General features: G+C 39.8%; 1 protein-coding gene across 1 annotated transcript in view; it reads left to right on the top strand.

Annotated features, from left to right (window-relative positions):
- LOC149239467 (Ran-binding protein in the microtubule-organising centre protein) overlaps nucleotides 1-23310 on the top strand; it is a 328713-nt gene extending 305403 nt beyond the window's left edge. The window contains exon 12 of the mRNA XM_089373426.1: nucleotides 22698-23310. Within this exon, the coding sequence (XP_089229552.1) occupies nucleotides 22698-22790 (93 nt within the window). The 3' untranslated portion in view covers nucleotides 22791-23310. The remainder of the gene's footprint in view (nucleotides 1-22697) is intronic.
- Nucleotides 23311-27481: the final 4171 nt, after the last annotated feature.

Here is a 27481-nt window from a genome sequence, read left to right as displayed (position 1 = left end):
TCGATGATGACATTAACGAGAGCCTTACTTCCCCTTACCTTCTCCAAGATCCCAATAACCTAGCCACATTATCCATGAACCCTTTGCCTTGCCCTTTCTAGTATTAATGAACTTTCCCCCCTCCTAGGTGTGATATTAAGGAAGAGCCATGTGTTAGATGTATCCCTTCTTCCTAGTCATACCCTAAAGACTGTGAGCACACAAATGTTGTGCCTTTTCAATATGACCATCATATCGAGCAATCCATTTGTTGTGTCTCTCCTTGTCCTGGGTCCCCTTTTCCTTCCCATCACGACCTTGAGGCGACCACGAAGCATGAAGTAATGAACAATGACCATGATAGGGATTTCTTGAGCTTGGTCATTCATTCTTCCATTTTGTGCTTACAGGAAAGGCTTTGAACCTGTAAATTGGTATCCTTCCCTTTATCCAGGATTCCTTTCTATGTCATATGGATATTGTATTTTCTCGCCTCCCACCCACATCATCTTCCATGTGATTGTTTCTATGTTGGCTTTTGGGTTTGTTGCATAAGTAGTCATATGGACAAGCATTCTTATATTGATCTAATTATATGTTGGTTGCACTGGTTGTATGCTTACACTTAGTCTTGGCCTAAGATAACATGCATGTTAGGGTAGGATGCATTGCATATCGATATTTCACATTAGAATTAGCATCATATTCCTTTATCATACTAGATTAGGTGCATTTAGATTAGAATTGCATCTAAAATAAGTTTTATTTCTTGTTGATTATTATGGCCTAACATAAGCATGGGCGATCATAAGACTAAGATATCGCAAAAGCATGTTGCCTTGTGTGCTTAATCTTTGATGTGCAGGTAACAGGTCTGCAGTCCCAAGATATTGCTAGTGTTCTCATGACCTCTCCTTCGAGTACGTTCGTGCAGTCTACTGAGAGATAATGTCCCATTTGGAGCCAGATGTTACCCACCACCTATGGGTGACACTGATAGGAGAAAATTTTCTCCTAGATGGTCCCTAGCCAACAACGACCAAATAGCTTGATGTACCACCATCTCTGCCACCCGAGGTAGCCATTATGGACCCTCACACATCTATTATGATTGTATGTTTGAAGGTGGGCCTTCCAACCTCGAAGGTATGGCTTTTCATTATGTAGATGGGTATCTTTGCTTACTTATCATGGACACTTCCGAACATGGATTAGTGGGGGGCTTTGGCAAAAAGAACGGGCTTGGTTTGTACTCTTGTCCCCTTATCCAATTTGGTGGTTAAACTTGTATCCTAGTCCCGTGGGATCTTCCTTATTGGCTACTAGCTTTACGAGTGCCCCTACATGGAAAACCATGATTTTGGTTTTGTGGTCCCGCTTCCCGACACCACATACATCACTCCCCTCCACTCATTATAACCCCTTTTCACATATTTCCTATCCCGGTCCACATTTGTCCGTTGGGTCCACAAGGAGTTAGCCTTCCCCTCCCCTTGTCCACACTTTGGGTCGAGCTTGGAATGATGCCCCGAAGATTGATGCAGCTAAAAAGAAAGTAAAAAAAACATAATTTGGCCACTTATAACAGGAAATGTACTATAAAATGCAAAAGATGGTTGGGACATGCAAATTTAGCACGTGGGAAAAAGGCTACCCCCATCATTATGGCCATCACCCTTGTTCTTAGGGCCCCCTATATTGGCCCCCTGCATCATTAAGGAACCCATGATTGTCCCAATCCCTGGTGGGCGATGAGCTGCCTAACCTTAAGGAGGTATTCTCTACTATATCTTTCACATCATGCTCTCATCCCTTGGAGCACCAAGCAATTTTAAAAGAAAATCAATAAAGGGCAAAAGACATATGAAGCCGGGTGGAAAAACAAAAGTCGGGTAACTCATGTACCATGATTGCTCCTGGCTGCATTCATACACCCAAGTGTGGGCTTCCCTTCTCTTGGCTACCCTTGTACTATGGCATGTGGCTTGGAGTTTTCCCCTGATGCCCTACTTTGTTTCATCATCATATCACATGGCACCTGCCACTTGATGGATCTACTATGGACCTGTCACTCCCTTAGATGTTGAAACCACCTAATAGGGTCCTTGGTTAACCTCCTTCTTGAACTTGGTGACACCTGTACATTCTAAAGACCATTATGGAAGGGCATGCCTGTTAAAATTGGCAACTAGGGCCAAACTCCATGTGGGTCATCTTATTAATGGAAAGTTGAGGCAGAGGGCAGATATCAGAACTGCCGAGAACTGCTGGATTTGCCAGGAACTGCCAGAACTGCTGGAATAGCCAGAAATGTTGAAAATGCCGAAACTGTCGGAACTGCCGGGAACTGCTGGAACTACCGGGAACTGCGGACAGCTGGGACTGCCGGGAACTGTCGGGACTGCTGGGAACTGCCAGAACTGCTGGAATAGTCGGAAATGCTAGAACTGCTGGAACTGCTGGGACTCCCTGGAACTGCTGGGAATTGCTGGAACTGCCGGGAACTGTTGGAACTGCCGGGAATTGTTGGAACTGCCGGGATTGCCGGGAACTGCTGGGAACAGCCAGAACTGCCGGAACTGTCGAGAATAGCTAGAACTCTCGGGAACTATCAGAGCATTTGTCTCCGAAGGAGAGCAACATGCAAGGGACAACTAACTAACATTGGGACAGTTGTATGGTGCTTAGCAGCAAATACACCAAGCATGCAATGTTATAGCTAGCATGCAATAGCAAGCATGCTAAGGACAACAAGCATGCTAGGGACAACAAGCAAGCAAGGTGCAACCAACACATATGGTGCAACAATGGCACATAATGCAGTACTGTGATGGGTACAGTCATGATTAATGAAGCGTGATGATGGGTGCAGCATGGTGTAGCGCGATGAGGTGCAGCATGATGACAAAATGTAGCGCAACGATAGGTGAAGGAGTCACCTTGGAGAATCAATTGAAGCAACATGTCTTCAACTAATCTCATGTATCATCTTCTTAGAGATGATCTATGCTCTTATCTAGATAAGTCAAAGTGTTGACTTTTGTTGTAAACATACTATCTCTCTCTCTCTGCTGAACTATTGAAGAACATATAAGAAGAATAGATCAAGGGTTTCCCCACATTGGGGTTTGTCCCTGGCTAGCGCCACATCTTGTGTCCTCTTGTCTTGGCTTGTATTCTGCGATTTATGTCTATGTTCTATCTGCAGTTTACTTTAATGCTGATGTGATTGCTAATCTGGAAAAGATATTGAGCTAACTGTGAAAATTGAAATAAATTTCTCTAAGCATAGAACATACCTAAAATTAACAATGCCACTATGAAGTGTCGACTTGGTTCCATGGTTTGTAAGGTTATTTGCTCAACTACACTAGTGATTTGTTGTACTGGAAGGTGAGGAAACACATTGAATCTTATACAAAATTGCTAGTGGGTTTTCATCTTGGGGTTTGGTCTCCCTATATGGGGTCCAAGACGTCTAGAGGGTCATATTGGCATTTGTACGGTGTGCATTGAGAGCCATGGTCCTCCACTATAGCAGAGAGAAAATAGCCATGCCATGGGATCCTTTAGTACTATCCTTTGCTTGCTCGTGTTCCTCCTATTTGATGATGATGATGCACTTGGACCACCTTGCCCAGCTGGCTACACACTTGGCAGTTGATCCAGGGACTAGATGGGGTTATATCTCACCATGGGAGACAAAGGGAGGGCTTGCATCATTATCCTGCCCTTACAGATGGGATATATGCTTGTTCGATCCATTGTTTTACAACCAGGCCGAGTCAACTCGGAAACGGCCTGGTCAAACCGAGCCAATAAAAAAATTTACGACCAGGCCAGCTAACCGGCTAGGTTGGCCGAGTCAACTATGACTCGGCCTAGTCATCCAATGACCAGGCCGAGTCATAGTTGACTCGGTCAACCAGGCCGAGTCCGTATTGACCAGGCCAAGTCAATGAAAACCGGCTGGGCAGCGTAAATCATGATTGACATGGTTGCTGAGCTTTGTCTCATACATAAAAGGAGGATGACCTTCATTACAGAAGCTGACCTGATTGGCATTCTATCCAAAAAATTGTTATGTTTGAGACTTGAGTTATGAGTGGCAAACTGCAAGCCTGCAGTAAAAGGAGAAGACTTGATATGTCAAGTTACAATCAGTGTGCTAGTGTATATACTATAAACTCTCAAGTAGCCACAGACTTCAAGGAGCTGAGCTAGAGAGGAGAAGGTAGGACGAGTTTGCTTCTCTGCTTCTTATGTTCTGGTACAAGTTGAGATAGGAGGGCTGGACATGTAGCTGATGCATGGTTCTGGGCATATGGTTTGTTGTTTATCTTTGTGATCAGGCCGTGTTAATTTCTGTGCACAAGAGGAGGGCCGATACCCTTGTATTTTCTGGAGAAGGAGACTGTAAGGCCTGTGGAACAGCTGGTGTGAGGGCCAAGTTCCTCAACTATATGCACAGGAGAGTTAAGACCTAAAAGGTGAGGTATACACAGAGTTTCAGAGGTCTGATGTGGCTGAGTTAGGGTTTGACCTGAGGCAGTTGCAAAAGCCCTAAAGAGGTTTGAAAATCCTCTGTGGTTTAAAGTGCACAGGACCAAGACTTTCAGGGCTGAAACAAAAATCCTTGAAAGGTATGTAGGCTGAGTTTTTGTTGAGATAGATTACTGTGGGTTGTGAGTTAAAGTTTGTTCAACAAGAACGTTTGGACAGTGGCTGTATGTGCCCTATATAGTGTCTCATGAGCAGTTGGGTTATTGTGTTGAGGGTTGTTTGTTGGTGTCCCAAGTGCAGTGACTTCAGAGTAGCTTTGTTATTGTTAGAGGGAAGATTTGATTAGCTTATGAACAGTCTCATTTGGTGTTGCAGACCACTGTGTGAAGGCAGTAGACGCTTGAGCCTAAGTTCAATGACATTGGAGGAGCAGTGCCTTTGATAGAAGCCAAAATTTGATGAGCTGTTGTGCAAGAGAATCTGAAGGTACAAAGGACCTTGTGAGCAGCTGTGGCAGAGGCATTGGAACAATAGTACTCTTTGCAAGTATAAGTGGCAAAGGACTTGTCGAGTGTTCAAGACAAGTGGATTGAAAGGGCTGGTGTAAGCACTTCTTTAGCAAGTCATGTTTGTTCTTGTTCTTGGGCAGATTGAGGATCATAGATTGTTGATCTCAAGCCCTAGTTTTTCTTTCATCAGGGCTAATTGTAAGGGCCATGATCCATGGTATGGGAGCCCTATGTTTATTGTATGAAAATTGTAATATAACAAGTTTTGGGTTGACAAAAATTGTGTACTTCATTGATTCACTGTTGTATATTTTCTGCTGTGCAAAGTGCTTGGTGTTGTGGCTTTTTAGTGTGTTTGTGATAGTGTTTTAGACAGACTTGATTTTGAATTGCCAAGGAAAAGTCAACACTACATGGGCTAGGTCACTATGTAGCCATTGGGTACCATTTTGATATAATGGATTGGTTCATGAGCCTACTTTGATCATATGTTGTCTTCCATCTATATTATAATGCTATGTGTTTGGAAACATGAATGAAAATCTTTAAAATTATGTTTAAAATATTTAAAATTATGTTTTTTTATAAAAAAAATAAATATTTAATGTATTTTTTACAACGACCGAGTCATTGAAATCGACTAGGCCGAGTCATTACCGAGTCGGAGTCGGAGTCCGAGTCGATCCTCGGCCGAGTCGGAGTCGGAGTCGGAGTCGTAAAACACTGGTTCGATCCATTTGGAGACCCATGAGGATGTTTTGGTGCCCTCAAAGCCACTTGGGAGTACCACAAGTCATTTCATTGGAGATCAAGGGGCCATCCCCTTTGTCACTATGTTTGGAGCCCTTCCACTCATTTTGGCATGAGGGACTTCACTAGGCATGAGGGACTTCACTAGGCATTTCAATGTCCCTCCTAGCTACTGTATTACCATTTCGGCCCTCTTGGGAGGATTATTTTTCATATTATGGAGCTATTTGGTGGGCTTGTCACCAAACATATTGTTATTTTGCACATTTTACTTTAGGGGCATTATTAGGCTAAAATAGGCCATTTGAATCCCTTAGAGAATTGTATAAATAGAAGAGAGGCATTCTCTCTATTCATCATCACTTGGATTGGTATCTCTTTGGAGAAAAGATTTCGAACCTGCGATTGCTGGATGAATTGGAGATCAATTGATGCATTTTGATGTTTGGATATTTGTAATTTGTCTTGGAGCTTCATTTTTGCAAGTGTAATGGATGGATATAATCTTACATGCTTATTGTCTAATGTATGGAACATTATTGCTATGGCTATTTGTGATCTAATTGTGAGGCAGAATTCTTAAACACTTGATGATCTTGGCTCGTTGCATACTTTACTCATTTTGGCAAGAATATCGAAACATTCGTAGGGGTGGGTTGATTCTTTACACCTTGAAACTCCATTACTTGGCAAGGCGAAGTATAAATCTTTCTTGTGACTAGGGTTGCGGGGGAGCGGCTCCCCCCCTCGAACCCGCTCCCGAATCGCGAGCGATTTCAGGGGCGAAATTTTCGCTCCCTAACCTTTTTTGCAATTTTTTTTTTGTATTAACATTCCAAATGCAATTTTTTTCAAAGAAATAAATATTTTTTTAGCGGGGCAACCTAATTATCAAGCCTATGGCCTAAAAAATGAGGATTAAGGAGATTGTCACTTTTACTTAAATTTTAACATTACCATGAAATAACTCAGGATGTTTGAGAGTGGTTCTGACCTCGTTGGATTTCATATGGAGAAATAGAATTTTAAATCTCATCCAAAATCCAGCAGACTTATCAGTTTTTCGGGATTTCAAGATTGGGGGGATTGCAATATTTCCATTGGATTTTGTCATGTATTAGGGTATGAACTCGTATTTAATGAAGAGCACCAATCCCTCTATGTACCTTGATGTTAGTGACATTGGTTGTCAAACTCCTCTATCATGACCCTACTAAAAATGTAACCATCACTTGAACAAAATCTTTCTTGACAAGCTATGTTTTTTCTATCTTATGTTAATGAGGGTGATATTAAATTATTAATGACAAAGATCTTGATTTTCCAACAAGACTAAAAAATTAGACATTTCTCGCAGCGGCAAGAGACCCAAGCATTAGCAATAGATAATAGATTTACTTGTCTTTTCTAGTTTATAGTAGTTTTTATAATTGTTGACTCTTTCATATTTATTATGATATTTTTTGTAAACAATATATGACAATTTAAGTTTGAAGTTGGCAATTATAACTCATTAGTAATGAATTATGAATATGGTGCTTTGTGAAAGTTGAAAGTTGTTTCATTTCATTTCAGTTCATGTTAGATATTATTTGTTGTAATGGTTACACTTAGCTTACAAGTACAACTTTGGTGATCAATAATGATAAATGTTACATATTGAATTTTGAAAGCTTGAAACTTTAAGATTGATGAATCATGATTGATGAGACCCAATATGTTGTTTGTTACTAACTTGTGGACGTGGTTGATGAAGATTATAACTTCTAGATGATTGTTGTTATATTGTTCAATCTATGTTTTTTATGTTTTTTATATCTAATTCATCATTCTACATGTTTTTGTTGACATATATATATATATATATATATATATATATATATATATATATATAAAACACTCTAGGATTCACTCCCAAACCGGGAGCTTTTGAAAATGTCGCTCCTGCTTCTCGTTTTCACTCCCGCTCCCAAGTAACCTTGCTTTTGTGACCTTGTAGCTACTTCTCTAGGGCATGCAAAGTTGCAGGAAGGCTCCTTGGTAGAGCAAACATCTTTAATCAATTTCACTTTGACTCCATTCTCCACAATTGGCTAGGCACTAGTCTCAGTGCTTGATGATCACCCTAAAATTTTCCCTTTTCAAGTTTTTTTGCCCTAGCCGTAGACGACCTAGCTAGGGTACCCAACGAATTCCATTCTAGCCATCAGTTTGCTGAGCGAGTTGGCAAGGAACTATGCTAGGGTGTCCTCCACTAGCCCTCCAAATTTTAAGCAAATCTCACGGTCAGTTTGTGAGATACACCAAGCCCTAGCTCCAAAATAACTTGGATTTATGTCTTTCTAGGTTAGTGGTTTTCAAAGGGATCTTCTATACTTGAAAACTCAAAGGATGTCCATCTATTTTTTATCCCTTCTTCCCCTGTGCTTGACCTAGGCCTTTTTGTTTGAAGATTCACCCAAAACCATAGGTTTTGTTTGGGTCCCTTTGGGCTTCTTTGTGGTTCCACATCTCTACCATTTCTTATTTCACAAGGCCTCTTAGAAACCTCTTCTCTTTAGGAATCTTGGGTCTAGGGCATCCCTTGTCAAGAGATATTTCTAATCCCTAGTTCTAGGCCTCCTTCCCTCAAGCCTTTCTTGAAGAGCCCTTCTTTTGCTTATAAGACAAACAACCTAGTTTTTGAGCCTCTCATGTGAATGGGATTTGGAAATCATATTGTACATTGTTATTGACCTCATCATTCTAGTGATTTCCACCATACTAGGATTCCTCCCATCCATGAAATTCCATAAAGAGCAGGGGACATCGACTGAGGTGACAGTGGGCCCTTGTCCCGTTGTTGCCACTTGGTTTAGTTGTAGTCCCTTTGGAATCCCTCTTGGTACCCTTGCTAAATTGTAATATCCCCAATTTTGATTTTTCATGTGAGGGGATTAATGGAGTTTATTGGGTAGGTGCTAAGCATAGCACAATTTTTTCATTTGGGCATTGTTGACATTTTTGGTGTTTGGGACTTAGCAGAAATGGAAAATTATAGCTCTAGTAGAGTGTGGGGGCCACAAGAGAAGGAAATTCAACCCAATTGAGAAATTTGCACTAGTGAGAAGAGAAAGAGAGAGGAAGGGGTGCGAATTAGTGGAAGGTGGGGACCACCAAGGGAGAGAGGGCCAACAATTATAAATAGAGCTTGGAGGCCTCCATTTGGTATCTTTGATCATTTGACAATTCAACATTAGTTCCCTTGAGTTGCTTAGCCAAGACAACTGTGTTGTTCAGCACAAGGAATTTCCAAGCGGGAATTCCACCCTCATTTCAGAGAACTTCGAGTGTCTCCCTAGTGAGGCAATTTGGGGAGCTCAATTCAGAGTTTCCATTGGGCGTATTTGCAAGTTATTTCAGTTGGTACATTTTTTATATGAGGCACAGAAGTGGTTCAAATTGCTTGTGGGGAGATTAATTACAAAGGGGTAGAACATTGGAGGATTTGCAAGGGTTTTTCCCCTAATTTCGCTGGAGATTTTGTGGTGATTAGCAGCGCTAAGTTGAGAGAATTCTTGGGGCCGAAATTTTACATTTCTGGAAGTGCATAGGCGCTGGAGGAATAGAGGTTGATGAGAGATAAGGGTCAGAGATTGGAGGTATTCCTCAGGGGAGAATTTAGCCAAAGTTAGGAGAGATTTCCAGTGGTGGATTTGGGCTCAATTCAACAGTATCAGTTTTGTGGGGCGTTTTTTGGCCAAATTGGGCAATTTGCACTTATTGGAGGTCATCCGGGATCAGTGGATTCAACCCAAACCCTTTCTGGGTTTTTGTGGGTTTATTGAGTCTTTGACTAATTTTATAGAATTTTTTGGGCGATATTCGGGCCTGAAATCTTATATCTTATAGCAAGGCAAATTGCTATGTAGATGGGGAATTTGCACCATTTTGTGAGTTTGACTTTGACTTCGAGATAGGCTAAACCTTTTCTGGGTATTTTCAGGTTTGAGGAGAGGAGCTTGTGGCTGCAATTTCAAAGCATTCCGAGCAATTTTGAGGAGGGTGATCAGTTCCATTCAATAGTCTGCAATTGAGTTTCTGGGCAAGTTCGAGCTATAGATTTGGGCCAATTCCAACACCTGATCCTACACATTCTAACCTGGGGTTTGCATTGGTTGTTGTACCAAGCCCAGTTTCTATGGATTTCATCCTCGTGTACTTGATTTTTCCTGCGTAATTAATAAAATCGCTCAAGACTATTGCCCAGATTTTGGGGTTTTCTGATTTGTGTTTTTGTTTAGATTTTTATTGTTGTATTTTAGTTCATGCATTTGTTATTTGTTGTAAATTTCAATTTGGAATATTACAGTGGTATCAAGCCATGATCTTGGCCTGATGTGGGCCTTAAGCCAAGTGATGACAAGCCCTAAATAAAAAAAAAAAAAAGCTAAGAAATCATGGGATCCAAAGAAATATTAAAATCAAACATGGAAGTAACCTTGAATGAGCTAATTAGGATGCAACAAAGGATGATTGATGTGGGGGAGAAGTTGACTCATACCACAATTGGGAATCAGGACCATTCTCAATTCTACAACAAATCCATTATGCCCAAAGTTATGGATAATGCATCAAGATGGCAAGACATGATTGCAAATGATGTGGAGTTATTGACAACAAATTGGGGGCATACCAATCATTGAGACATGACATTCAAGCGTCCCTCTCCTTTTGGGAGTTCGGTGAATTAAGAGACATGCACAAATCAGTGGGAATTCAGTCGAATTATGAAGGGATGGTGAGGAGGATCAAGGCAGAAGATGAAAATGTAGTTGAAGGGGCCATGGTTGGTAAAGAGACAATTGAGCGTACACCCGTTGATGAGATGCCAACAGTTGATGAGGTACCCAGTGTTGTGACCGAGTTTTCAAGTGATAACAGCGCACCACATGTTGATGAGAAGCCTGGCTCCATATCCATTGTTGATGAGGAGCCGATAGGTACAAAGGCATCCAGATTTATGATAGAGTTTCTAGACAATAGCTACCTATCGTTGATTGTTGAGGATGTTATTCATGATGAACTATCTATGGAGGGGAAGTTATTGGCTCATGTTGAACCCATGGTGGAGGAGGACGAGCAACCATCCTTGGAGCCAACCATCGATGAGGAGCAGTTAGGTGCATCGGCAGTCAACAGAGCTATCGTGCTTTCACATGGCAGTGCTCGTCAGGCATACATCGATGGGGCTTGCAGCATTATTGCGTCGCCTCCTTGTTTTGGTGAGAGAGAGGCCACGTTACCTAGGCAGATTACATGGATTGGCCAGATTAGTAAGATGAGGCGACACAAGTTGCGTAGGGTGCAGTATTTGTAGGATGGAGGACTTGCTCCATGTATGGTTGTTTGTGCATTCGATCCCTCTCTCGGGGTTGGATGGCAAGAGATATTGAGTTGGTATCCGGTGGAGCTGGCTAGGAGGTTAGATGCATCCATGGCCACAGATCAACAAAGGCTATGGATTACTAGAGGGGCTCGAGGGCCAGATTGTTGTTTGGATCTAGGTGGGATTCTCCATCACATTATGGAGTCAGTAGGTGATGGTAGTAGTTGGATGAGGAACTCGGTGGTTGGGCGCACACATGTTTTCATATCCCCTTTAGAGTTCCTGACAGCACTAGTGACAGGATGGATTGGAAAGGGGAGCAGGCAGAGTTCATGAGTTGTCATGTTATGTTGGGTGTACACGAGATTGTAGGATGATTAGCCTACTCTAGCAGGAGGTGGCATCGACAGGCCGACAAATAGGGTATTGTATGGAGACAATGCTCTCTCACTGGTATATTGGACACAGGAGATACTGAGGATAAGATTAGTAGTGTCATTCACGTTAGCATGTGAGGAGTTGGGCTGCTCAGGTCTATCTGGGGAGATGAAGAGATCTAGGTCACATCGTGGAGGGCTTACTAGCAGAGTGGTGGATGCGTTGGCGCATGCGGGATGACATATGATACATGGGGGGTGCGACGGTAGGCAATGGTACCCATGGGTGCACAGAGATATGCCGCAAAGTCCAGTGTTATGCAGAGGGATGTGACCTGATGCATACAGACCCAATTTTAGACCCTAGCATCCAGTGTTGTATAGAGGTATGTAGTGATGAGCAGTGGCCTATAGAGGAGCATGGAGATGCATGGTTGTTTGATTTAGCATGTTGGTTTGCATTGAGCGACTCACCTTGCATCGAGTATGCGTGGGTGTGAAAATTCCTAGTCCAAGGAATGCCTACTGCAGCAAAAATTGAATTTACTTCCCCTACTTGATTTTAATATACATTATCAAGTTATTTTCTGAATATTGAAGTAAATTACTTCTATCGCCTACACTACTTTAAATTTGATTACATGAAACAAAAAACTAAGCAAAGAACAAGATACATAGGACATTGTTATTTTTGGACAAAATAGTCCCCGGAAAAACCCAATGCGGGAAAATCGGTGCAACAGCTCTGAGGGTTTTCTATTATTAAGCAGTAATTCTGAATGTAATGCTGGATGCCCTCCCTACAATCCAATGACAGAGAAAATACAATGGCAGAAAACTGAATGAGTTTTACCTCACTTCACCCGGCAGATTCCAGTTGATCCGACAGCAAGATTGGCTAACCCCGGCTATCTCTGTGTTGGCCCTGTGTAGGCCTTGCGTCAACCTTATAGGCTCTGCGTTAGCTTTGCGCTGTCTCTTCTGCCTCTACATCGACCTTCTCGGCTGTTTCGGCAGTCTGACTTTCTGTGTGAGGGCAGCTTCAGCTTCCGCACTGGCCATTCTGGCTCTACATCAGACCTGCGTGGGCCCAGATTGGCCTAGCATCAATCCTCCTAGTTGCTACGCTACCTCCACTAGTGTCTCTCTGCCTTTCTGTCTAGTATTCCCGAACTATCCTTGCCCCTTTGCTGCAGAATGATCACTCAGTTCGAATTCTTAGCTTCCTAGTCCTAGAAATCGAACTCCAGATCAATCCATTCTCTCTGTGTGTGTTTCTAAATGAGCCCCAAGCCTCCTTCTTATACTTTTCTCGTTGAGACTTCAACGACTGAGATTAAGTCTCTAATCAATGGCTAAGATTAAAACTTGACTTGATCCGTCTTCTAAATCATTCTCAACCATATTTTGATCAATACCCATTAATATTTTAATTTTCCTAAGTTTAGTCTTTAGGAACCCCATTAAAAATATTAATTATTTTAATAAAATACAATCCGGTTGGAATTTCACCGAACGGTTTATGCGTTCTTTAGAACTCATGTGCCTTAGCCTCTCCACCAATTTTCATGGCTAGAGCACATCCGATGCTACCAAAAACTAATAGTGGGGAGTTCTAGGTATAGTGACACATGCAAGATAGGAGATGGTACAGCGGTAGCACGGGGTATCCAGTGGTGTACAGGGATAGGCCGCAGGGTACAATGCCAGTTTGAGGAGTACAGGGATACTCGGTGGGATGCAGGGGCATATGGTGTTGCACAACGAGGTATTGGAGGGTTGCCTCCAGGGAGACTTATGGATGGAGACACCGGGCATACCTTTGGGTGTAGTTCACCCAAGATCGACGGGGACGCAGATGAGCGATACTCGATGGTATCCATGGGGTCTCACACGCCTCCCCCTCTTATGCATCAGTTACATGCACAGAGGATTTGGTTGTTGTCCTTTCACACTTTGGGCACGAGCAGCGGGGGATAGGGAGTTCACTCAAGATATTGGGATGGCATTCAACGCACTAGGGGAGAGACTTCTCAACGGTGGCATCGGGTTGGTGCACGAGTTGATAGCCACAGGTTGGGGGATGAGGTGATCATCTGCAAGGTGGCATATCATTCATCATTGAGTCTGTGCCTGGGGAGCTGGTCACGAGGGACACACTTGTCACTCTTTCCACAGGGCATGTTAGGACCATGAATGAGCAGAGGATATCGTGAACGGCTGAGGCAACTTTCCAATATGTGTCCGACCTCCAAACATTGTATTGCCACATTATCGAGAGGGCGGATGGCAGACTCAGTGGTGATGGTTGGCAGGAGTAGACGGGTTCACATGCACAGAGTCTTTTGCGAGTATCGGATATACATCTATTGGCTGCCTTCAGGGGGTAGTTATTTGGCACATGTGGCTTCCAGCAGTCATCGGTACTATGCAGTGGCAAGCACAGGGCAATTTAGCATGCATCAAATTAGTTCATGATATATGGGGCCTATATGTTGGTTGCATGCAGGGACTAGGGACGAGGCACAGACGGATTCCAGTAGTTGTTAGAGCTATGCTGCAACAAGTCTGGCTAGGGGATCCAGGGATTCAGTTGGTTGACAGGCCACTCCATCTCGTGAGGAGCAGGACCATAGCAGAGGGTGATCTAGCTCACTTTGGGGTTGACACATGGGGGATCACTGAGGCCTCCATTGTTTGGCGAGGCAGGCTTCTTCAGTTGCAGCTCAAGATCAAGACTAGTAATGGGTGGGTAGATATTGACATCATAGAGACACCTGGATAGGATGAGCTTGTTGAATTTCCATGACCTTGGGTCTAGGTTATAGTCTTAAAACCACTGATGTTACCAAACCAAGAATCTCAACCATAAACTACTTTGCACAACGGAAATATAAAGCAGTAAATCACATATGCACAAAGATACACACTTTTTAACAAAATTGTACAATATTGTACATCACCAATCTTCTTTATATTAAACTAATCTGAATAATACAATAGTCTATGGAATACAAGATATAATGACAAACTTCGTTGCAGCTTCTATGTCGTATCTTGTCCTGCCAATCCTTCGCTTCCATAATGCTCTCTAGCTATCCCTTAGTCCTTCAAAAGACAACACATTGAGACTCCATGAGGGTTGCCACCTAACACTACTGCAAATCACTTCTGCTGCATGTACACGGGCTATCCAATCTGCTCTTCTAGGCTGGCCAATACCTGAGCTCCAATCCACCAATCTAGCAGTCACATTTGTCCATCAAATTGCTGCACATTAGGCTCCAAACTTCACCCAATCTTCAGATCTCTTCGTCACTTCAAGGTTGCTTGTCTAGGGCTACTTTGGAAATCCACACGCTTCCCTCCAACAGTCCAAAGATGCCCAATACTACACTGTTGATTTTGCTCCTAAGATGGACACTTCACCACCAGGGAAGATCCTCCACACGACACCAATAGGCTGCAAAAACTTTGATCCAAATTGGTCAACTTCTTTGACCCAATAGAACACAAGATGCACTCCAAATCGCATGCACTAGCTCACTGTTTATGGTCTCTTTGACTGTTGCACCTTTGGACTGGCTAGGGCACAATACACAGTCCTACCAGCCCTCACAAAATTGTTGCAACAATCCTCCTTTAGCTGCGGTCACCCTTCTCCAGCCTTCTTTAAGACCCACGCTGCCTGTTCATGCTTCAACACTCCCAAATAGGCCTTACTGCCCTCTTGTTTTGCCTTAGCACAGACCTGCGGTGGCTTTAGGGATTGTGGCTTGCTACAACAAGCCTTCTCCTTGCTGCGACAACCCTTCCCAAGGGTCTGCACCTCTCCTTAACCCACAAAAATAGTCCAAATTTCCTCCTAGTTGTCTCGGCCTCCAAGAATAGGCCTGCAACCTTCCTTTTTGAGCCTCGACCTCGTCAAAAAGCCTTAGAACAGAACTTAGCCTCCTATTCTTGCCTTCTTCCTTTGTTGCGACCCAAATAGATATGTCTTCTCCTCAACGAGTTCCTTGTTTGTGATGTGTTGCACGAAATGGATGCTCTAAATGTCCTCCATCACCTTCTATATATACAAAATAGAAGGGCTCCTCAAAACGTCCTCTATGGGCTTGTCCAACTATCAAGAGACTTATTTAACTCAACCCGACCTTAACTCATATGGTGCAAACCCACTCCATAACTTCAAAAATTCATATCTCACCAAGGAAAACTCGAAATTCGACAATTCTTGAAGTGTTGGGTTCTCCTTTCCGCCCTCTATCATCTCATCCCATCACATGTCCAAAGTTCTCTATGGTTTTGGCCCAAAACACGATGGGTGCAAAACCCCAACCTTGGGTTCCAAGCCCACAAGTGACCCTTGTGGTGCTCCACCCTCCAAACCCTGAACCCTAGGGCTCGGAGTACCTCCCAAGCTACTCAGAAATCAACAAAGCTTGGCCTTCATCGATCTTTCACCTCTAGGTTTTAGGGGAGGAGGCTGCAATGTGCACATGATGGGAAACCTATTCGAGTTGAAGTGGTGCAACGTCAACATGGTCGCGCTTTTCTGAGACAAGCATGGGACCCGGGCATCACAGTGCTAGACAATGCAACAACCTTTAGAGATGAGTTGGTTGCTATAGGGGGGGATCACTCAGATTTTCCATTGGGCTTCAGTGACTCGCTGATGGTGTGGGGGACTTCATCAACATGGCAGGTTGGCCAGCAGGAGGATGTCAGGAGGAGCTCATGCAGGAGAGACTTCATTCGCATAGGGATTGGGTTGTATCTTCAGGGGCCCACCATCAGAGTGCATGAGATGGGCTACTCGGTAGGGCAACTTCATGAGGATTTGGACAGAGTTTTACATTATCAAGATGCTCTACTTATTGGTGGTAGGAAGAGGGCTTCTAATGCCTATATTTGGCAGGATAGTGAGTGGAGCAAGGGGTGCTTCACGTTGATTAGGTTGGCTTGGGATCCTGGCATTGAGGGACTCCTTCACTATAGGACAATGCAGAGATCAGGGACAATCCAGTGGCACATTTGGGACCTTGGTATAGTTTGCAGTGATAGTGGGGATCCACAGTCAGAGAGGGCGCTTGTTCAGGCATTGCTTGAGGACAAGCAATTTTTGGTGGGGAGGACTGTAATATCCCTAATTTTGATTTTTCATTTGAGGGGATTAATGGAGTTTATTGGGAAGGTGCTAAGCATAGCACAATTTTGTCACTTGGGCGGTGGAGATATTTTTGGCGTATGGGACTTAGGAAAAAAGGAAAATTATAGCACTAGTGGAATGTGGGGGCCACAAGAGAAGGAAAATCGACCCAATGGAGCAATTCACACGAGTGAGAAGAGAGTAAGAGAGGAAGGGGTGCGAATTAGTGGAAGGTGGGGAACACCAAGGGAGAGAGGGCCAACAATTATAAATAGAGCTTGGAGGCCTCCATTTGGCATCTTTGATCATTTGACAATTCAACATCAATTCTCTTGAGCTGCGTAGCCAAGACAACTGTGCTATTTAGCACAAGGAATTTCTAAGCGGGAATTCCACCCTCATTTCGGAGAACTTCGAGTGTCTCCCTAGTGAAGCAATTTGGGGAGCTCAATTCAGAGTTTCCATTGGGCGTATTTGCAAGTTATTTCAGCTGGTCCGTTTCTCTTCCAGGGCGCAGAAGTGGTTCAAAATCAAATTGCTTGTGGGGAGATCAATTACGAAGGAGCAGAACACCAGAGGATTTGCAAGGGTTTTTCCCCTAATTTAGCTGGAGATTTTGTGGTGATTAGCAGGGCTGAGTTGAGAGAATTCTTGGGGCCGAAATTCTACATTTTTGGAAGTGCACAAGGGTTGGAGGAATAGAGGTTGTGGAGAGATAAGGGTCGAAGATTGGAGGTATTCCTCAAGGGAGAATTTAGCCAAAGTTGAGAGAGTTTTCCAGTTGTGGATTTGGGCTTAATTCAACGGTATCAGTTTTGTGGGGCGTTTTCTAGCCAAATTGGGCGATTTGCACTTGTTGGGGGTCACCAAGGTTCGGTGGATTCAGCGCAAACCCTTTCTGGGTTTTTGTAGGTTTATTGAGTCTCTGACTAATTTTACACAATTTTCCGGGCGATATTTGGGCCTGAAATCCTAATTCTTATAGCAGGGCGAATTGCTAGTTAGCTGGGAAATTTGCACCATTTTGTGGGTTCAACTTTGGCTTGGAAATAGGCTAAACCTTTTCTGGGTATTTTCGGGTTTGAGAAGAGGAGCTTGTGGCTGCAATTTCAGAGTGTTCCGAGCATTATTTGAGCAGGACGGTCAGTTCCATTCAGCAGTCTGCAATGGAGTTTCTGGGCAAGTTCAAGCTATAGATTTGGGCCAATTCCAGCACCTGATCCTACACATTCTAACCTGGGGTTTGCGTTGCTTGCTGAAGCAAGCACAGGTTCAATGGATTTCATCCTCTTGTACTTGATTTTCCATGCATAATTAATAAAATGGCTCAGGACTATTGCCCAGATTTTGAGGTTTTCTGATTTGTGCTTTTGTTCAGATTTTTATTGTTGTATTTTATTTCTGGGATCTGTTATTTGCTGTAAATTTTAATTTGGAATATCACATAAATTTAGCAGTGACAAGTCCTTCATTCACTAATTCATTCTTGTTCATTCTTTGGTAGAGATGTGATTGAGAGGGTCACACTACTTCTCCTCTCTCTTGTATTTTTTCATATACTTGATCACTCTCTCTCTCTTTGGAGTTGCTAGGGTTTTGTGAGCTTGTTTGAGTGCCTGGAAGACTAATGTTAGGGTTTGATCCGTTGGAGATTTAGAGATCAAGCTTTTAAGATGAAACCCTAGGTTGTACTTGGTGAAGAGAAGAAGAGATGTCTTGCCTTGGAGGACACGCTTGCTGGATCCTTCGTGTCAGCTATGGTATTCTTGGTTTTCCTATGGTTTTGTTGGTTTTGGAGAGCTAGGGAATTATACTAGCCTTGCGATAAGGCCACCATAGTATGTACATGAACTTCATCTTTATGCATATAAATGAAGTCTTCAATTGTCCAATACTTGTGTAAATTGTAGATTTAATTGCAACCAGCTATAGTTTTCACAGTTTATAATTTCGAGCACTATATTCCTCTTGCTGATTTGACATAAGTTAAGGGTGAATATGATAAGTGATTTAACATTGTAATTGAAGTTTACAAGGACAAATTTGCTGCTTTTTTCATGGCTGTCATAAGTGTTTTCAGATCTGTTATAAACTTATATGCACGATAAGATTTCCTTAGAAGGATGAAACTTATTAGAACACATTGGTATCTTTCCTCTTGAATTGCCAAGTGGATTGTGGTTGTTAAGATTTGAAATATAGTCTGCTGCTGCTGTTTTGTTTATATATCACAGCTGCTAGCTCTAAGGCTGAAAATACATAGGGTCAAGATCTGGGAAACCTTTTGTTAAGAGGTGAAATTTCTGTTTGGCATTAAAATTTAAAGATTCATAAATTTCTACAACCAGCTCAAGTCCTAACCTGGGCCATCATGCTAGCAGCCACTGTAAGTTTCTGCTAGATCACTTTGGATGTTATATGCATGTGTGTATGATCTGAGTAGCAAAATCCACCAAAAGCTATAATGTTGTTTTATATTACTTTCTTTTTGGGTAGGACACAATTGGAAAGACTCCCCTGCTTTAACTTGCAGATATCACACCATCAAATGTATGAATCCTTTTGGCTAAGCTGTCACACCCTAACCCACTCAACAGTGTTATGTCGTCCCTCCTATCTGGCTGCCTGCTTGCAATCCTCTACATTGAACAAGATGGTGGAACCATGTTAGGGTTTGGAGAAGGAATTGCAGAGGTGAGTGGGTGGCAATCACCTCTCCTCCTTGGTTAATCTACTTTGATTGGTACATCTATAAATAATCTATTCTTTCTTGGTCAATCTGGTGTGGTGCAAACTTTGATTAGCAGTATCTGTCAACGTGTGAAACTAACTGATATTGTTAATTGTATAATTGCTATAGGGTCACCTCATTCAATTGCCATTTGATCATGTTCACGTACTCGCATTCTTTGACAACCACACTGAATAGAATTTAACCTCAACCAATATATCTGCTACCACCGCCTACTCATGCAAAGATCATGTACTCATTCCAAGATGTGTTGAGATATCGACTTTGACAGATAGCAGGTTATTTGAAAAGTTATTAGAACTGAATCTTAAACGTCGACAAAGATGCTGTCTTCCGTCATGTTTGTTTCTAAGAATCAACTGTGCCCGTGATGCCTGTATTCTCCGATCCCTCCTTTAAAGATTGTAGTTCCATAGTATAGTAATTTTGAAGTCATTGAGATTCCCAACTCCGTGGACGCGTTCTTTGGTGGGGTGTATTCATCAATGTGACAATGACACCACATTTCGAATGTCGAGATATAGACAGCAACAAAACACATATTAACGATCTGCATATTTGAAGACATTAATTAATCTCCATTATAAGTTCGTCGTCAATCAGTGTTGATAATATCGCCGAGATATCGGCGATATTCGGAAATATCGCGATATTTTCGGTGAGCCGATATATCGCCAACAAAATATCGCGATATTTTCGGCTTTTGAAAATATCGCGCGAATATCGCGCGACAATCGAAAATATCGCCCGGTGACTGTAAAAAATTTATGCACAGCCTATAAAAATCCGATTTTGGTTTTTTTTCATATCATTTTCATTTCTGATCGCTGGAGAAGGAAGGGGAGAGCTATGTAGTTGCTGCCAAGGAGGGTTTGAGCGTTCTACGCCCTAGTATTGATATGCTATTCATGGTAATGTTAAATTCTTAAAGTAAAAGTGACATTCTCTTTAATCTTCATTTTCATCCTTTTACTTAAATTTTTAACATTACCATGAAATGACTCAGGATGTTTGAGAGTGGTTCCGGCCTCATTGGATTTCATATGGAGAAAGTAGAATTTTAGATTTCATTCAAAATGCAGCAGACTTATCAGTTTTTTAGGATTTCAGAATTGGGAGATTTTAATGTTTCCAGTTGACACCACCTGCCCGGGCTACCCCTGCCACCAGAAGAGGACGTGGTCTACCTCCTATAGCTCCTACTTCTAGTTCTTCAGCTTCTAGAGCATAGCAAACTCCACTGCCAACTCCATCAGCACCAGCATCTACATCTAGAGGGAAAGGGAAAGATGTGGCATTTTCTCGCAAGAGGGGCAGAGGAAATCAATAGGATTAGACTTTAGTTATCTTCTTATGTGCTTGTAAGTTGTACATGAACAATGAACATTGAATATTCAAGAATCAAGACCAAGCATATCACATTCTAATTTCTAAATAGTAAATTTTGATTCTATTTATTTTTTTAAAGTGAACTATGAACTTTGAGAAGTAATTATATTTTAATTTGATTAGATAAGCTGCAACCTGCAATTTAATATGGATAAAAAACTATATTTTGGTATATATATATATATATATATATAAAAACGTGTCCCCCGTGTCTTGTTTCCAGGTCGTTGTGTTTCATATTGAATACTCGTATTTACGTGTCCTCCGTGTCTCGTGTCCTCGTGTCATGTGACTTAGCTTAGACAATATTGATGTATTGTCTCCGTGGAGGGTGGAGTCTGAGGAGCCCCTCTTGGAGGAGTCACCTTCATGGTTAGAGCCAGTGGCAGATGATCCATTAGAGCAGGGGCAGCAAGAGGAGGACTCGGAGTCAGAGGAGCAGCAACACTCAGAGGAGAAGCAGGAGGAGGAGGAGGACACTGCGGGAGCATCCGCATCAACACCATCTGCTATAGATATAGGAGAGCATAGCCCCATACCTAGCACCCATTATTTGACATTAGGTGCAGAGGCAAGGTCAGGGCCTCCTACTACTAGGGGCAGGCCTGGCAAACAACCCATCATGTTTTCCCGTAAAAGGGGGAGAGGGCAGTGATTTCAGATAGATAGCTGCTAGTTTTATTTGTTGTGCTACATATAACTCATGATGATGAGATACTTTTATATATGTGATGTTATTTTGTATTGGTTCTCCACATTTGAGTCCTTGAATGAACAATTATCAGGGATCAGCAGGATTTGGTATCGCCTTTGATGTATCATTTCTATTTGACATCATATATATCATTTTTTTCTTCATATTTATGTGCCAATGTGTTTATTTCATGTTGTTATTGCTTTATATGTTTAAAAATCTGAAAAAAATGAATATATTATGCATTTTTTATGCTTGCCGATATTTGCCGATATTTTCGCCGATATTGCCGATAAGATATTTTCTGGACCCTCGCCGATATTTTCTGAACTGATCTCTTTCTCTCTCTCCATTATAAGATCCTCGTCAATAACATGAACGGATCTCTTTCCCTCTATTGCTTCATATATCTTGTTTGACGTGGAAGTTATGGCTAGTTATTTATCTATCTTATCATTTGTTTCGTTTACGTTATTTTTCTAAAGAAGGCAGATAACTTCAGAATCTTGGAAACTTGGAAAGTTCCGTGAACGGGTGATTCTTACAATTGATGCTTTTATTGTTTATTTACTATTTTCACGATAATCATTGTTATTATTCTATTCTCTTCATTTGACCCGCTGTCATTCTTGCGAAGAAGGTTTTTGTTGTCACTAACATTTTCATTCCCATTACTTTCTTGTGGTCATTCATAATAATGTTCTTATTGGATTAGCCGTATCAACATCCAAATTCCCCCATCTGATTTACGAGTTGGCATCATCTAGCTAGAAGCACCTTTTTTCATTTAACGGCTGAGCTCCTCTCTAACCAGGCATAGACTAATGGCCACAAAAGAACTGCAGGTTACCACTTGTTGAGTTCATTCTCTTTTGCGATTAGATTTTTATTGGCAAATGTTCTTGGTTTCCTGTACTGACTTCTTTCTTCTATTATCCTTTTGAGAATATGCATTATTTTGTTTGGATCAGAGCCCCAAATAGTTCTTTTGGTATCAGAGTTTGCCTCTAAAATCAAATGAATGCTAAAATTATGCATAATCAGCTACCAGATGCTTCTAGTCTAATTCCATATTTTCATTGCATTTAATTTTAAAACGTTATGCTTTGGCTATGCTTATCAATGATAGTTGGCTGTGCTTTTAGGTTATTTTTATAGACGTGTATTTCACTCTGCTTTCTGATTTTAAAATCATGATCATATTTATAAGTGAATTTGGTTTTGCAGGAATTTTTAGCTTTGCCAAGATCTGACGCAATCCAGTTGCTTGCACAGTACGATGGGAGTGCTGATGCAGTATTTCAGCAAATGTTTAATTAAATGATTTAATAAGACATTGGTTCATTTGTTAATATTATTCGAAATCTCAATTTCATTCATTCATTTGCTTTGTAAGGAATAGAATATCTTCAGAGGCCTCCTAGCGTGGCACGCTTTTTTATTATTTGTTTCAATGTTGATTGCACAAAATGTGCTTTTACTTTCACTTGTTATTTACATAGGGCTTTTATCGCTGGGAGACGATATAATGGTCATCATACGAAGTCATTAATGATAGAAGAACGTCGCTGGCACCTTTTCAGACATTATGGATTGTTGATGTTAGTGTTATGAAATGCTAGTTGTCAATTACAATAAGGCTCCACCTTCAGGATTTTAAGGGCGTTGACTGTTATGAAGCAGCAGTATCCTTTAGAGTGTGAAATACATACTCATGTCCTATGTATACAGCAGGCCACTTTGAGTTACAAAGTCAAATTCCTGGTTTTTAGTGCTTGTGCTATCTTCAAGTTATTTGCATTTTATGGTAAATAAAAATGGTTCAGTTCATTTGAAGCAACTTCTGTGGTTCATTGTTTTCGCAAAGATGTGGCAACTTATATGTACCGATCAAAATTCAGTATTGCAAAGGGCTTTACCCAGTGTGAACAAAAATGCTTTCAATCCGGGTGATTCTGAATCTAGGAAAGAAAAGACGAGGCTTATTCTCAGACTTAAATGGCACGTGGTCACTGAAAAATCCATGGAGAAATGAAAAAGTATATATAATTATAGGACCAGCACTTGGTATAGGCCATCATCGATGTTTAACATCCTAAGAAGTCTTTCCAGCTGCTCATCCACACAATTTTATTTTCTTCAGTAAGTGAAACTATTCATATATGAAAAACCATTTTCCTACTCAAAATAAAGTTCTACGTTGTTGATGCCCTAAAATGCAAACTTGGCAAGAACACGGAGTACATGCTTGCAGGGATAGGTAAACGGAAAACGGGAATGACACAAAAATGTCTGAAGCTCCAGTGATTGTTTCTGTCATGGTCTTGTATCCTGGCATAGTTCCTCTCCTTACTGGCAAGGAACCAGGCCGCTTCTATCTGAAGTTAGTAACATTTAGCATAAACTAGTTCTAGTTAAGACTACAATAGATCTATCTTAATCACAGATCTACCACAGATCTACCAAGTGTAGAGAATAAAATATTCCCAAAAGAAAATCTCTTTTAAAGTGAAAAATGTAAAATAATAAGACTACTTGAAATATATACATATATAATATTGAAATATTTTATTTATGAACCACATTGTTCATCTTAAAATGTTTTCAATTATTATTATTTTTAAAATGTTTTCAATTATTATTATTTTTAAAATGTTTTCAATTATTATTATTTTTTGAATAGGGAATATTAATTTTATATAAAAAATTGAATGAATCACTCACCTCTCTTACCGAAATAACTTAATTACTATATTTTTAATTACTTTTTCTTATTGGACATTGAAATATTGTACTATGGTATATATATATATATGAATGATCTTTTATATTTTTAATTATTTTATTTCTTTAGAGTTAATATTAAATTATGTTACTTAAAATCAAAATATTTTATTTATGATCCCTAGAGTCAAAGTGATATTTTTACCACTTTTCCTACACATTAAATTGTATGTTAAAATGTTTTCAATTATTATTATTTTTTGAATAGGGAATATTAATTTTATATAAAAAATTGAATGAATCACTCACCTTTCTTACCGAAATAACTTAATTACTATATTTTTAATTACTTTTTCTTATTGGACATTGAAATATTGTACTATGGTATATATATATATATATATGAATGATCTTTTATATTTTTAATTATTTTATTTCTTTAGAGTTAATATTAAATTATGTTACTTCAAATCAAAATATTTTATTTATGGTCCCTAGAGTCAAAGTGATATTTTTACCACTTTTCCTACACATTAAATTGTAATATTAATAATGAATCTAGCAATGAGGGTGAGATTATTTGTTTTTTTTTTAATGCTTTTAATTAGAATGAGTCAAAATATGTATATTCATTTATGTCCACATTGCTTTTTTATTTACACTATATTTTACTTCTATTTTAAAAAGAACATGTGCCAATTCATGTTCAGCATCCATGGAATAACACATTACCCTCATATTGGGTGTAGAATATACATCTTGGTGCAATAATAGCGCATTGTTTCACTTTCGGAATATTTTTATTTTTGGAGCTTTGTTAATATGTATATTATGATTTTGTTTTTTTTTTCTTACATCTTTTTCTAAGTTGTGTGAGCCCTGAGATGAATGCATGGTTAATATTTGGCTTAAGAAACCACGATCCAAGGGCATCTAAGCCATCAAAATCACATGAGGATCGCATTTGGCCTTGGCCACACTAACTCTTAACATGGTTGAACTTTTTCCCACGTTCCAAGGGTATCTAAGCTATCAAAATCATCCAAGGATCGCACCCAACTTGGGCGACACCTGCATTTAATGTCGCTAGATTTTTGCCCACAAAGTTTGACCTGAACACATCAAGAAGTGGCTTAATAGTACACCCTATCACTGTCTATTCTATCTCTTGAATTTTTTTTTTAATTTTTATTTTAGTCATTGTTGAAAAGATGAATAAATATGGAAAGCTTGCAATAAATAAATAAAAATTACATAATTCTATCTCTTGGATTTTTTTTTTTTTAATTTTTATTTTAGTCATTGTTGAAAAGATGAATAAATATGAAAAGCTTGCAATAAATAAATAAAAATTACATAAAATAAACTATTTAAAATAAAATATATTTGTAATAAAGTAAAAACATCATAAGTAAAATTTGTTATTTTAAAAACTCATTTATAATATTTATAAAATTGAATGTGTGAGAAAAGTTTTGCCAATTTTTTTTTTTTTTTTTCTAAAAATGATTCACCCAAATTTTATAATAAAAAAATATTTTACCTTAAAGATAACCAAAATTTTATAGAGACTATATATAAGATCATTAGAAATTTGAATATTTTTACAAATGTATCATCAAATGCTTTATAGTTTGCATATCAAGGACTAGTCAGATTCACCAAGTTTTTGAACTTTGAGATAAAGTTCCATCTTTAAAGTTTTCATATATATATATATATATATATATATATATATATATATATATACAGACTTTTGAATGTTACGGTAATAGAAAGAAACATGAAATTTTAATGTTTTTGTAAAACCTCAAAAAATGATTAGATCAATTCACACTTAAGCTGTGTTTGAAGATTTTAGGTGATAATAAGAATTTCCAAATTGTTGTATGGTTAAGATGGTAGGGGGAATTTTCATAGAATGAAAATTGCCTCTCTAATTTTCATCACGAGGCTTCTTGCCTCATGGTGACTACTAAATTCATGTTATGTATTGTAATATTTTTGCTAAGCATTACCATTCATCCCTCCCCTCCACTTTTCCCTTTCTAGAGTTTTTGAGAAATCAATCACAAAGGTTGCAATTGCTTTTGTAACATGATAGTCAATATAGATTGTATCAACTAATTTTGAGAAATGTAAGGATGTTGAGTTTTACTATAAAAGTGAGTTGAAAGGGACTTGGTGAAGGTACCCACCACTTCAATACCTAATAAATATTCTTGATATTATATATGTAGTTAATGACATAAGCACAACACCTTTGACTTAAGTTATACCCATGAAGAGAGGTGGAGAAATTTTGCACTCAAATTTAGATGACATAAGAGAGGATGGAGACCCCCTTTAGTGCACATTAAACTTTAAATTGGAGTGCGATAACAATGTACTACAACAAAATTTGCACTTAAGATTCATGATATAAAATTAATACTTGTAGTGACTAGAAAAAAAATGGTTGGGCTTTGGAATATTTTACTGGGGCTAAATCTATTTTATTACACAAGTAATAAATACATATTCCCTTTTACATGTCTGAAGTTGATTTTAGTGGAGAGAAATTAGAGTTTGTGATGTAAAATATGTGGATTATAAAATGATCATAAAGTAATTGATCAAGTTGCACTCTCTATGGGCATCCCCTATAGGCACATACTAGGGGGACTATCCATTGAGGCCCCTAAAGTGTATCAACTCATAGAATGGAGTTGTGGTTGCGCCTTCTTGCCATTTTATATAGAAAGTCATAAGGCACATCATATTTCCTTGTACAACCCATCCTTCGTGACTATCCTTCCTTGAGGATCTTCCTTCCTTACCTATATATGATCTTCTTTCTTTGTTATGTGTTCGTTATTTCACCTCTTTTATCTTAAAAGAATTGACTCTTTTATGTTTAGGAATAGGTTTTAGATTTGATCAATCATGCCTCACATCAACATGCCATGGTACACGAGATGATTTGAATGGTGACGCAGTTCATGACCTGAACCAACACCCTTGAAAATAATTCACTTAAAGGTAGTTGGGCCCCTAAAAGTACAATGGTGTTAGAAAACTCCCTTAAGCAACTATTGCACCAAAATGTGTTGCCAAGTGCTAATCATTATGATTGAGTGTGTCAAGAATATGCTTTAACTCCAAGTTATGGTAGCACATGTATGAACCACATATTTACATATTACGAATCCTTAGAAAATTAAATATTAAAAAATGTAAGTAAACAACCTATCATCGTATGGAAAAATAAGAAATATGTAATATCAACCATGTATCATTTATCTTAA

The sequence above is a fragment of the Pinus tabuliformis genome, chromosome 8 (genome assembly GCF_031772625.1).
Source record: "Pinus tabuliformis cultivar Carrire ecotype Pingquan chromosome 8, CPIR1, whole genome shotgun sequence".
In the NCBI taxonomy this organism is placed as follows: domain Eukaryota; kingdom Viridiplantae; phylum Streptophyta; class Pinopsida; order Pinales; family Pinaceae; genus Pinus; species Pinus tabuliformis.
This window is presented reverse-complemented; position numbering and strand designations above follow the sequence as displayed.